Here is a 12,489-nt window from a genome sequence, read left to right as displayed (position 1 = left end):
TTTGCGCTGATGTATATTGTTATAAGTGCAGAGTTTCAGGGTGCTAATGAGAAAATAAATCACACCACAGTCACTGGTTTCTTCAAAATATCCATGTCGTGGAGTCAGGATTGACTTTCAAGGGAAGGAGACACTGAATGGCGAGAAAGCAAATTCCGTTTGAGCATGTCCCACTGGACCTTCACGGCACAGGTGTGTAAAATGAAAAGCTGTCGACTCCTTGTTTCTTTCTCTGAGCTCCCCAGAGTTCAATCTCTGAAAATGACACACCGCGCTTCCTCCAGATGGGATCCTGCACATCATTTCTGATCAAAATGACAAGGGAAGCGCTCGTGCAGCTTGAGTCTCAACAGCACATTGTGCATTTCTACAGAGAGCATAATGTCAACTTTACACACCGCTGCACCCATATCGTTTTTAACGTCACAATTGTCTTTTTTTCATTTCATGCCCAATTTGTTGTTCTATTTATACATTGTCTTACCATGTTATGTTCCTTGGAGTGTTTTTTTTAAACGCAGCACAAATAAAATATAGAATATTATTATCATTGTGACTTGTTGGTTGCGGATTAATGCAAAAAGGAACCAATTAGATACACAATAACAAATGAGCGTGAAATACCCATGAAGACACAAAACATGAATGTGGCGGCACCTTTTTTTGAAGAATGACACATGATACATTCCATTATTTATTCCCACGATATCGCCTCTATATACTTGCGATGTAGGCCTTGATATTTTCCATTTGCACAGTTCCATCACCCTCTGGTGGTTAGTTTATTAGTGCCATTTAATTGGATTTCGGTATATTTTGGCCACCTACGTAAAAACTTATGCAAATTGACTCGATTCAAATTATGATAAATTATTATAAGTGTTAGTGTGATCAGCCGAACTCAGAATTGCGAACTACACAGACCATGATACTTTGCGCTTTTGAGCCAAAAGGATAATTTGACAATGGGATGACTGCCAAATCCCTCTTCTTTATGACTGATGTTACGGACGTTATTTATTTTGTGGTTATTTTACAACACTGTGAGTTTTTATCCAGTAGCGTGACCGTTTTAAATATTGGCCACTTCCCTACGATATCGGAATAAGTACTGTATCAGATAGTGTGTCATGTCGTGATGTTCAGATATCTTTTCGTCCCCACAAATAATGCCATTTTGTGAACACATTTGAGCACAATGTGTGTTTGTTTCTTGACAAAAATATACCATGACAATTTGAATGTTAGTTTTGTGTTTTCACCAAGTATTAGATTATTATTATTATTATTAATAATAATAATAATAATAATAATAATAATAATAATAATAATAATAATGATGATGATGATGATGATAGTAATAATACATTTCATTTATTAAGGAGATTTCAAGAAAATGTGAACTCAATCACTGCCAGACGTGCAAAAATGTGTCCACTTCAGTGCCAGGGTTTTTGCCATTGTCACTTGAATTCAAGGACCCACATAGTTCAGAGACTACATAAATATTCAATACAGTGTTAGAAACCTTAGACTCTCTTCTTTCATCAGGAAAAAAGTTAATTCCTTAATTATATGGGTCTGGAGTTATATTAGCTTGAAATGAGGGCGGCTGTCAAATACAATTCAATACATGCATATTGGTTTATATAGCTTGAACAACAGCTGAAGGTGAATCAAAGCTCTAACATGGGGAAAAATGGAAATGCTGCCCTTTGTGGAAAAGAAAAAACATTGCCAGAGGCCATGGCCACCGCTTTATCGGCACCCAAGCAGAAAAAAACAAAACCCGAACAAATTCCAGATTTTACGTCATAATTTCAATTCCCAAATCAATTAGTGAATAGCAGTGAATGAATGTTTTTGGGGAGGCCATTGATTCGCTGTGGCGACCCCTGAGGGGAAAAGCCGAAAGGAAAAGAAGCGAATGAATTTTAATTGCTATATAATAAAATAATAATATATCTGACGCTATCAAATGTTAGTTTTGCAAATAAATTATAGACACATGACATATCGTTTGACATCGGCTGATCTTACCGCCACATTTATAATAATAATAATAATAATAATAATAATAATAATAATAATAATAATAATAATAATAATAATAATAATAATAATAATAATACTTTTCATTTATAAGCGCCTTTCAAAACTCTCAAGGTCACTTTACAGTCGCAGGATCGGTTTTTATTTATCATCAATTCAAAGGAGTCTACCATGAGAACTTTGGTTTGCATATACACGCCGTCGCTTCGTTTGTCATTTTGAAATTAGTGAAAATGTATAAATTATCTCCAACAAGTGTTTTCCATCCAAACATTTACAGGTGTGTCTTTACAACTACGTGTGCAGTATGATTAATAAACTACGATGCGCGACGGTAAATTATACATGACTGTACCAGTGTACCTACAATTTCCCATTACGTTTACGCGTCAGAGAGCGAGGATTGGCTGTGTAACGTACAGTCTGCGCATGCGTAAAGGAGCCAACTGCTCGCCCGCTGACCCAGCTCAGCTGACGCCAGGCAAGCAATAGCGGCGCTTCTGCAACTCTCGTCGACGGAAGACGATGGCAGAGTCTGGAAGTCCCGAAGAACAAGTGGCAGTCGTCGGAAACACCGATATAACGCCAACGGAGTCAGAGAACAACATCATCAACACGGTAGTACAATTTTGGGCTTCAACGTGACGTTAAATTATATGCAGTAGTTAGCCTATTTAGCTAACGGAGGCGTGTGGAGTTCATCCGAACGCAGTTCCTGACATTTTTGAGTAGAGGTAACGCTTCAAAACTATTATTGACACATGTAATGTTAAAACGATCATAAATGTGTTACTTTTGATCAGTTTCTCTCCAACAAACTTCACTCGTGTTGCTAGGATGCTAACTAGCCTCTGCAGTTTGTTTTCAATATAGCTCGTCCTCTTGCGTTCGTTGTTCTTAAATCTCGCCCTCCGTGTATTTATTTATTCTCACAATTGTTGAATGGTGGAAGCAAAGGACTAACAGAAGAAACATGGGGGTCGCTTGCTCAACACCCTTATTGGCAATTTCGTAAGCAGGTTGTCGAGTGTTTAGCTCATCTGCATCATAATTAGAGGTTCTGGGGTCAAATATTTATGATGTAGGGTTTATGAGGTTTCTCCAAGTACCCCAACTTCTTCCCTCATTAAAAAAACATCAACGTTAGATTAACTAGACTGCTTTATCCTCCCTTAGGTGTGAATAATTGTTGGGCCCACCCGGTTCAAGGGCGGCCCGATAAGGATTGGATTTGCCTTTATTCGTCTTGCAGTGGAGAAATTTACATTTCACAGCAGCAAAGTTATGAAAGGAATGAAAGTAGAAAAACAAAATACAGGAGCAGCTGGAGAGGCAGCCACTTTCGCGGCGCCGTCTTGACGGATATGATAACGGTGGACAATGGACTCCTCATTAATGTCTGTATTTTAGGAGGAGGGAAGTAATTTAAACAGGGATCGGAGCCGCTCTTGCTGCGCCATCTTGGAACGTGTCTGTCTTTGTGTCCATCTTAACTGTCACGCCTTATGTTATTGTGTTATGGTTAACTCCTTTTAACACCTAATGGATCCTATCTAATGCAGATGGTGGAAAAGGGGACACCGATGTTGAAGAAACTAGAGATCAATGTGGCAGAAGCGGAGAAAAGAACTGGCAAGAACACGGTCAACATGCAAGAAACGTACACTGTCTATCTTGTGGAAACACGGTATGACCTGTCACATGGTACAGGTGCAATTTTTAACATACAGGCTGTTTTTAAAAATATATATACGTACATGTATATATATTTTTTAATATGAGAAACCCCATGCACAATGAAGAAAACAAAAGTTGATGTCTTCTGATTGGGTTTACTTCAAAAATCAAATAACACATTGACATCCATGACAGTTTTGTCTCCTCCCCCAAACCACGTTTGTTGGTGTACCACGGCTGACCTATGAGAGAGAACATGGTGCCACAGGGCATCGAGACTGCTGGAAAGAATGAAGAGGAAGAATATTTAGTAGAAGAAGCTAGAATAATGGTTTATCTGGCATCTTATCTGGTGAATGTAATGCCGTTTTACACTCTTCTCTTTATTCTATCTATCTATATTATTCTTTGTGTCAGTTTTCTTTTTGTAGCATGCTCCCAACAACTGTACCACATACAAAACAAAAGTAACCGAAAACAATTTTCAAACTGAACTAAAAAAACAAATCATTTTTTAAAAGATTAAATTGATCAAATCTACTTTACTAACTGATTTTAAAAAAAGTCAGCTGTGAAACAAAAAGGTAAAATCCCAAACGTTTTTTAACCCTACTCTGAATACACTCAAAAATGCAGCTGTACGTACACTGTCCCTTTTCACAAATTCACCAAAATCGTCACAACGTAGCCCTGTTATGTGTGCAGACCATCTGAGACCGTCCCCAGCGTTTCTCCACCACCCACACCTGACACACTGTGGAGACGCTATAGTGAGTTTGAACTGCTCCGAACGTACTTGTTGGTCACCTACCCATACGTCATCATCCCTCCGCTGCCAGAGAAAAGGGTGAGTCGAATCAGAAATGTGCCCTCAGCCATTCTTATCCATTGACATGTGGATTGTCTCAATTTAAGGCGGAGTTTGTGTGGCACAAGCTGTCAGCTGACAACCTCGACCCTGACTTTGTTGAGCGGAGGAGAGTTGGTCTGGAAAATTTCCTGCTGCGTGTGATGTCGCATCCTGTCCTTTGCAAAGACAAGATAGTTTTCCTTTTCCTTACAGAGGTTTGTGTACATTTTAATACAGTCAGACAACCTGACTTGTATTTTCATGCGCAATGGAATCTTGCTTGTCAGGCTCTATATTGATAAAAGGTTTCAGATCAGACTGATTACATTTTAGCAACTACATCTCAGAGAAGTTTGTTAGCAACACCAACATGTTAATTGTCATAGTCATAAAAATACATTTAATAAACGACAAACATGAAAATAAAACATGCACTCCGGCACTAGGCTGTGCAACAAAAGTATCAACTGAGATGTATCAGAATTATTAGTTTTAAAAGTTAAAGGACAACCGAAGTCTCCAGCAATGCAAGACGTCTTGGCGTGACGTCACAAACTGGGGGCGGGACTTCTGAAAATGCACAATTCGCAGCTCAATTTTTGGCAGATTTTGGACACTTTAAGTCATTTTTATTGATGTTTTGCATTTGAATAAAAATATCATACTGCATGTTTTGGGTATTTTAGATGCTATAAAACGTTTTTCTGATGTCAGTGAAACAACAAAAAAGTGACGTCGGTTGGCCTTTAAATATCTTAGACACGAAAAATAAAACAGCCTGATTTTCATTCATTCATTTTTCATAAATTATTCTTTTTAACTCTTCAGTTTTGAGTTATGTCAGCGATCATTTGTCTCGTACAAATTAATGTCAATCTGTAAATACTGGAAGAAAAGACCAAAAAGACTAATAATAATGATAATAATAATTCATTTAATTTCTAAGTGCTGCAAAGACTCACTTGTGAACCTCTGTAGTACTCCTACCAAACATATTTATTTATTTATTATTTTTATTTATTTATTTATTTATTATTGATTTTATTTTGTGTTTGCTAGATTGTACTTGTACAACAGAGACGGATGGACCTTGTTCCACTGTTTTGTGTGAGCATAAAACACAAAAAACTGAACAAAAAAAAAACGCTTATCAAATAGATGGCCAATAAACTTGAGACGTCACACAAATGTATAGTTTATGAAGCAAATTGCTCTAAAATGCTTGAGTTTAGTCCATTTTGGGCAACACTCTGGTACTTTGTTATACGGCAAAAAGGAAAACCTGCTTTATTCACCTGTGCATTTTTATTCAGGAGAAAAGATGGAGGGATGCAGTTTTGGAGACAGGTTTCCAAGACAAGGTATTGTATTTCTATTCAGAAGACCTGGGTCGCATACATAGCCGCATCTTTATTCGTGGTGGGCCGTGCATGTTACTCCTGGGCCTTCAATAGTGCTACGTCTGAATCAATCAGCTGTGAGTGTGGTGTGATATTAAAACACGTCCACTAGAGGGTGTTGCTGACCAGTAAATAACTTGTGACTTGAAGAAGCTTAAGAAATACAGTAAAGTCTCATTATATCGATATCGGATATATCGATAGTCCCGGTTATATCGATACTATTTCTATGCACGCACGGAGAAAATTACATGCAAACAGGGTCGGATATATCGATAGTCCCGGTTATATCGATATTTTTTCGGACTCCCTTGAATATCGATATAACGAGACTTTACTGTACTGTCATGAAACCGTTCGAATTATTACTATGAACATGTGGATTCATGATAACCTCATAAAATTGTTATATTATTTGCTATTTTTGCTAGCTTCGAAGCTGTCCAACTTTAGTGATGTCCACCTATTCTTGAAAAGTCCGTCTTGAAAATGGTTTTAAGAGTATATCTGCAACCAAATCAATTTCTTCTCCTCCTTTAGCCATTGTGGGTTGACAAAACCACCATTAAATCAACGTAATATATTTGCTTATGCAGCTCGCTACTGATAGTGTGCTCCCTCAGGCCAGTATGCTCTTATCTCTAGCGGCTAGTGATACTATAATTGGCTAGTGACTAGCCATTCATGTGACTTGTCAATCATAGTTTGCGAAAACCGATGTTTCCAGCGCCTTCCTGCAGGCTTTCGGTTGCCAACTCGAACTCTGATTGATTAAAGCAACAGTTTCATTGACATAGATGTTTATGCTCCAGGGCCTGCAGAACTGATTGTGAAGGCGTACGAGTAGATTTCTGACCTTGGTAACAAATGATGGCTGAAATGTGATTAGTTAAATGCTTGAATACAAAAACACAACAGGGTAAAAGCAATAAAAGGAAGGTGAAAGACAATTTGGAGTTATTTAAAAATAATCCATGGACCAAATATAATTCACATTAGTCTTTGATTCTGATATTTTTAGGCCAGCAAAGAGGTCATTGAGGCCCTGACGGCCCACCACTTATCTTTATAAATTAGAAGATCTATTAAAAGTATTTAATTTTAGGAGTTCAATAAACATTTATTGAACACAGAGGAAAAGGGTTTTTAGAAGGAATCTTTCAGGTGGTGAATTTGACTTTTTCTTTTTTGTTGTTCGCTAGAATTTTTCCATAAAAAGGACATTTTTCTCTGTAAAGTGAATTTGTATGATCTGATTTTAAGAAGTTTGAATTTGGAAACGCAAAGAAGATTGAAAATATGTTTTTCTTGTTAGGCGGACTCTCGACTGAAGTCCCTGAGTGCTATGTTCCGAGTCAAAAGCCCTGACAAGTAGGTGTCATTTTCTTAACTCCCCCCCCTCCCTTTTTTTTTTTTTTTTGTCAAACTCACTGCGTGAGTTCAGTTCATATTGCCGTATAAACACAAGAGATGCTGAGCTGGATGTTCTGTTTCCCAGGCGCTTTACAGCACTGAAACATTATAGTGATGAACTGAACGCCGCCATCTCTCAACTTCTGAGGGTGAGAGCGGTAAGTATCCTCTCAACAGTGTGGTCGCCCAATTCGAAATTGTTCGGTGTTGGGGTGACAGATTGGTTAAAAGTTGAACCATGCCTGTCCTGGCAATGCTGTCAGATATTTTACAATTGAGCTCTTCCTGGATCTTTATGGTTATCTTTTTTCTTGCAGAGAGTAGCAGACAGGCTATATGGCGTCTACAAAGTCCATGCTAACTACGGAAGAGTTTTCAGGTGTGTGCTTTGTGTTTCCACATAACTTGTGAGTGCCACCAGGGGGTGCTGCATTGCCATTGAAATACGTTGACGTCATTTACCTTGTGTACCCTTGTTGTCGCTAGCGAATGGAGTGCTATAGAGAAAGAGATGGGAGATGGTCTACAGAGTGCCGGTCACCACATGGACACGTACGTATAAATTGCCATCTGAAGCGCTAAGCCTATTCCAGTCACCAGTGAGCAATATGCTGCAGACGTATCTTCAGAAGGAACATTGACATTCAAGTAGAATCATCCATTTAGATCACAGGTGTCAAAGTCAAGGCCCGGGGGCCAAATATGGCGCGTAAATTCATTTTATTTGGCCCACGAAAGCAAATCAAGCATGTCAAGTGCCATATTGCTTGCTAAAGTCCAAACCAAAATTTCAAATTGTCATATGTAAACCACAATAACTGTCATTATTCTTGACCCCGGATTCTAAGAACTAGTTATTCATTAATTTGTTGCGAGTTTTGTATGTAATATGTGGAGGAGATGAAACATTCTAAATGTTTCCCCAAATTCATAATGGCCCTCGAGAGGAAACTACGATGTGGCCCACGGCAAACAATGAGTTTGACATCCCTGATTTAGATAATGGTTCTATGTTCGTTACTTGGTATGAAACAAACTACAGTGAAACCTCAGTTTACGAACCCCTTGGCCTACGAACTTTTCGGTTTGCGAACGTTACATTTATGAAAATTTTACCTTGGCATACGAACTATTTTTCGGGATACACACAGAGCTGCCACAATGAGTGATGTGTTGTTCGTGAACGAGCCCGTTCTTCTAACAACAAAATGGCAGCCGACTGCATTTATTTCTCTATTCCCCGCCCCCAGCCTTCGGTTAAAGCCATGTGATTGGTCAAGAACTCAGCAGTGGGGGATGGGGTTACAGACAGAGAGAGAGTGAGGCGGTTCTCCAAAAAACAAAATGGCGTCTTCGGTTAAACCCACGTGATTGGTCAAGAACCCAGCAGTGGGGGGGGGGGGGGGTTAAACATTAAAGAGACAGGCAGAGAGAGAGAAAACACACACACGAAAGGGAGATTACAGAGCTTGAAACAAAAAAACAAAGGTGTGAGAGTGTGAAAATAGTGAGAAAATGGATAGAAAACAGTTAAAATATCCCATCAATCAGGCTCCACAAATAACCCGCACAAGTACACTTGATGCAAAAAGATATCAACCCAGCTAAACAGATCACAATTGATGAAGAACTAGATACAATTATCTCAGAGGGATCATTCCTCAAGCTGGTGAAAGAAGCCTATCAATTGTTTAATGCTGAGGAAAGGAGTGCTGACACTCCATTCCATCAAGCCATTAACGACAAAGGTAAATAAAATGACTTTTTTGTACAGTACAGTTTATTTCTTTAATCATAATACTATAGCACATTTATTATACATAAAATAAGGTGTATTTTGTGTAGTTTTAAGACTTAGAAAATTTGAAAGTAGAAAATTATGTTTTATGGGGACCTGGGAACGGATTATTGTCATTTTAATGGTTTCCTATGCGAACTTAATTTTTGGGATACACACCTTTCACCTTACACACTCTGTCTGGGAACCAATTAAGTTCGGAAGACAAGGTCCCACTGTATGTTATTCATGTATAATTTTGGTTGACACCTTTTTGATGTGTGTATTGCCAGGTACGCTGCGTCGATAGATGACATTTTAGAGGAAGAAGAGCATTATGCTGACCAACTGAAGGAATATCTCTTCTACACCGAGGCTGTGCGGTAAGTTTTTCGCGTTGTTGAAAAATCAACATATTCATTCTCTTCTGTATATCCAAAAGACAGATCGAGGGGACAGCATCTTCCAGAAACCATAATTGAATTTAGTTAGTTGTTAACTTACTAACACCTTGAATTGAAGTCTTTTAACCGTTACTACAACTTCACAAAATTGTATGAAACAAGTGTGGCAAAATAACAAATTACAACAATAAGTTTCATGAAGTCTAAACATGTCGACTACACTTCTTGAGCATTGAACTTCTCTAGGCAGTTAAAAAAAATCGAGTTTACAGAACGAGTGTCATAAAGCGTTTTGTCTGTGGGTTCAGGTCAGTGTGTCGGAAACATGAGCTGATCCAGTATGAGTTGGAAGTGGCAGCTCAGGACCTGGCCTCCAAAAAACAGCAGAGAGAAGAACTTGCCACTGGGGTAAAACATCAATTTACGAGTGAATGAGAGAGTTCTCGCACCGCAAACAAACCTTTTCCTGCGCTTCACGACATACCGTGTATGTTTATATGCGTAGATGGTGCGTGTCTTCTCCCTGAAGGGGATGACCAACAAACTGTTTGGCCAGGAGAGTCAGGAGCAAAGGGAGAGCAGGCTGGTGGCTTTGGAGCAGAGCATCCAGGAGGGAGAGCAGGCGCTCAAGGAAAAAAATGCAGAGTGCCAGTGAGCTCATATATTCAACCATCAGTGTATAAAGGCATCCAATCCAAGGGCTTCTTCTCTTGAGAGCTGTCTTTTTTTTTTCTTTGTAGAGAGTTTGTGCAAACAGCCTGGGAAGATATTGAGCGGTTTAAGGAACAGAAGGACAGAGATCTACGCGAGGCACTCATCAGCTATGCCATTATGCAAATTAGCATGTGTAAGAAGGTAGGTTTAGCCGGTTCACAACACAAGGTACTCTGACACCATCTATTGAGCGACACAAGAGCTTCTCGGTTGACTTTGCAGTGGGCTTATCATTTTATCCATCACATCCACAGGTGTATTTTAATAGGTTAGTATATTCAGAGGAAAAAAACCTCATTTGTTATTGTAGGTCACTTCTAAAAGTGAAACTTGGATCTTTTATAGTGTATATTTTCACTGTAAATAGTCAAAAATTATTTTGTATTATAATGTTTTCTTTCAAAGTACAACTTTTACCCAACAAGAAATAAAAAATTGACAAACAATGAAAATTATTTATTAGATAGAAATTAGGTCGGTGTTGGCCTTGTGAACAGTATTTTCTATTTTTAATCAAACTGTAGACAGTAATATTTGATTAATTTTTTTGTTTGTTTCGTGAAATTGCTTTCCATAAAATGTGACTCCCACTGATTCTTTTTTTTTCCCCGCAAGAGTCAAAATATTTAATTTGAGGAGAGGAACTTTACCTACTGCAATTAATTGGGACAGAGTTTAATCCACAGACAATGTTTTTTTAAGTACATGAAAAGCTTATAAAATAAACAGTGAGTTTAACTATAAACTTTGGAAGTAAGTTACCAGCTTTTTTATTTATTTTTTATTTTGAAAAAAGAAATAATATTTTGAGTATGTATTTATTTGCCTTAAATTGTCAGAATTTGTAAGTTTTCTGTTGCTGTCTTAGGGAATCCAAGTGTGGTCAAATGCCAAGGAGTGTTTCAACAAAATGTGAGCCGCTTTCCAGCCAATTACCACTTCAGCTGAAAACAATGTTCCAACTCAAATATTAAGGACTGTACGACACTGGTCAGTCTTTATATGACGAGTGTGTTGGAGATCAACTCTCACTGCGAACTAGTTGGACCAATTGTTCACCTTCCGATTCCAGGTTTGTCCACAGTGTGTCGGCACGATGCAGAAACATTTCATCCTGGGAGCAGCTACTAATAACATGTGATGTTAAATACTGAAGTACAAGAAATGTTCATTGTGGATAATGAAATGTGATGCCTCAAACATCTCGTTTGGAGTCCTTTCAGTTTTAATCAAGAGTAAGGAACCAACGCCTCGTGGACCTGCATGAGAGCATTTGGCTCTGATCCACTATGAACGATGAAATAAAACCTCAAAGTAGCTGAGGTGGGAGTGGACTACAAGTCATTGTGTCAAATACATAAAGCTGATAAGAAATTTGTCAACTCAAAGGCCAAAGCCTTTCACTTTCTGTTTTGATTAGAGGGGTGTAGTTTGGTAATTTATTAATGTTCATTAGTGCAAACGAAACGTGAGCGCAAGCCACCCAAGGTATTTTTATGACAAACATTCCACTCCCCAAAAACGGTCCCATTAAACAGGCTACCAAAGAATGCATGTACTGTGTGCTCTGAATAATCACTTTAAGACATATATATCACATAATGGTAACAACCAAATAAAATCTGAATTATGCACCAGTAACATAATCAAGTATTTGTCCCATCCCACAAATTGATTTTGTTTCATTGGGGATTTTTTTGAATGGTATTGTAATCAAGTTGGTCACCCATTAATAAAGCCTTTTGAAAAAATAAGTAACTGCGGTTTTCTTATGAGGGACAATGCATTCAAATCATATGGTGTTTTGCTGCTGAAGAATTACACTGTTCAAAAGCATTTAAAAACCCAGAGATGATTGTATTTGTTCCTCAATGTATTTTGGACGCTGATTCAAAAATTGTCACTAAAATGTTAATTACGAGTTTGACCGATATATTGCGCAACACTGATTAAACCTTGCACTGTCATTTATATTAATATGAATAGCATTTCAGGAAACGTTGTTTCCATTTAGAGTTTCTTCAAATCTATGTGACATTTTTCTCACCGTATACCCTCGATTTAATGTGTACTTTGGGGGAGACAAAATGTGGTTTTTAAAATACAAAAAAGGTAATAAACCGAGTGAAGAGAAAGAAAAGCCGGCTCGTGTCTTGTCTGCTTCCCCGGTGTGTGTGATTTTGGAAAGAAAAAAATAGCCCC

General features: G+C 38.2%; 1 protein-coding gene across 2 annotated transcripts; it reads left to right on the top strand.

Annotated features, from left to right (window-relative positions):
* The first annotated feature begins 2,508 nt into the window (after positions 1-2,508).
* Positions 2,509-12,427, top strand: snx4 (sorting nexin 4). Of its 2 annotated transcripts, XR_016115850.1 has the most exons (15): positions 2,563-2,670; positions 3,615-3,739; positions 4,435-4,576; positions 4,645-4,794; positions 5,893-5,940; positions 7,295-7,350; positions 7,478-7,550; positions 7,710-7,771; positions 7,879-7,944; positions 9,463-9,552; positions 9,882-9,981; positions 10,079-10,224; positions 10,314-10,428; positions 11,156-11,277; positions 11,360-12,427. XR_016115850.1 is itself a non-coding variant. In XM_089003199.1 (14 exons), the coding sequence occupies exons 1-14, from the start codon at positions 2,578-2,580 to the stop codon at positions 11,201-11,203; spliced, it is 1,314 nt and encodes a 437-aa protein (XP_088859325.1). In that variant the 5' UTR covers positions 2,509-2,577; the 3' UTR covers positions 11,204-12,427. The 2 variants fall into 2 exon arrangements, 1 of the variants encoding a protein (XP_088859325.1); XM_089003199.1 differs by having other exon boundaries at positions 2,509-2,670; positions 11,156-12,427.
* The last annotated feature ends 62 nt before the right edge of the window (positions 12,428-12,489 follow it).

Source organism: Hippocampus bargibanti, linkage group LG08 (genome assembly GCF_051943395.1).
Source record: "Hippocampus bargibanti isolate YZ-2025 linkage group LG08, ASM5194339v1, whole genome shotgun sequence".
In the NCBI taxonomy this organism is placed as follows: domain Eukaryota; kingdom Metazoa; phylum Chordata; class Actinopteri; order Syngnathiformes; family Syngnathidae; genus Hippocampus; species Hippocampus bargibanti.
Note: the sequence above shows the minus strand (reverse complement) of the source record. Positions and strands in the feature narration are given on the sequence as shown.

Bases quoted from the DNA above. Each gene is read 5' to 3' on its own strand.
- snx4 (XM_089003199.1), top strand. From the start codon at position 2,578: ATGGCAGAGTCTGGAAGTCCCGAAGAACAAGTGGCAGTCGTCGGAAAC. The intron at 2,671-3,614 runs GTAGTACAATTT...TATCTAATGCAG, and splicing joins AGAACAACATCATCAACACG to ATGGTGGAAAAGGGGACACC. The intron at 7,551-7,709 runs GTAAGTATCCTC...TTTTTCTTGCAG, and splicing joins AACTTCTGAGGGTGAGAGCG to AGAGTAGCAGACAGGCTATA.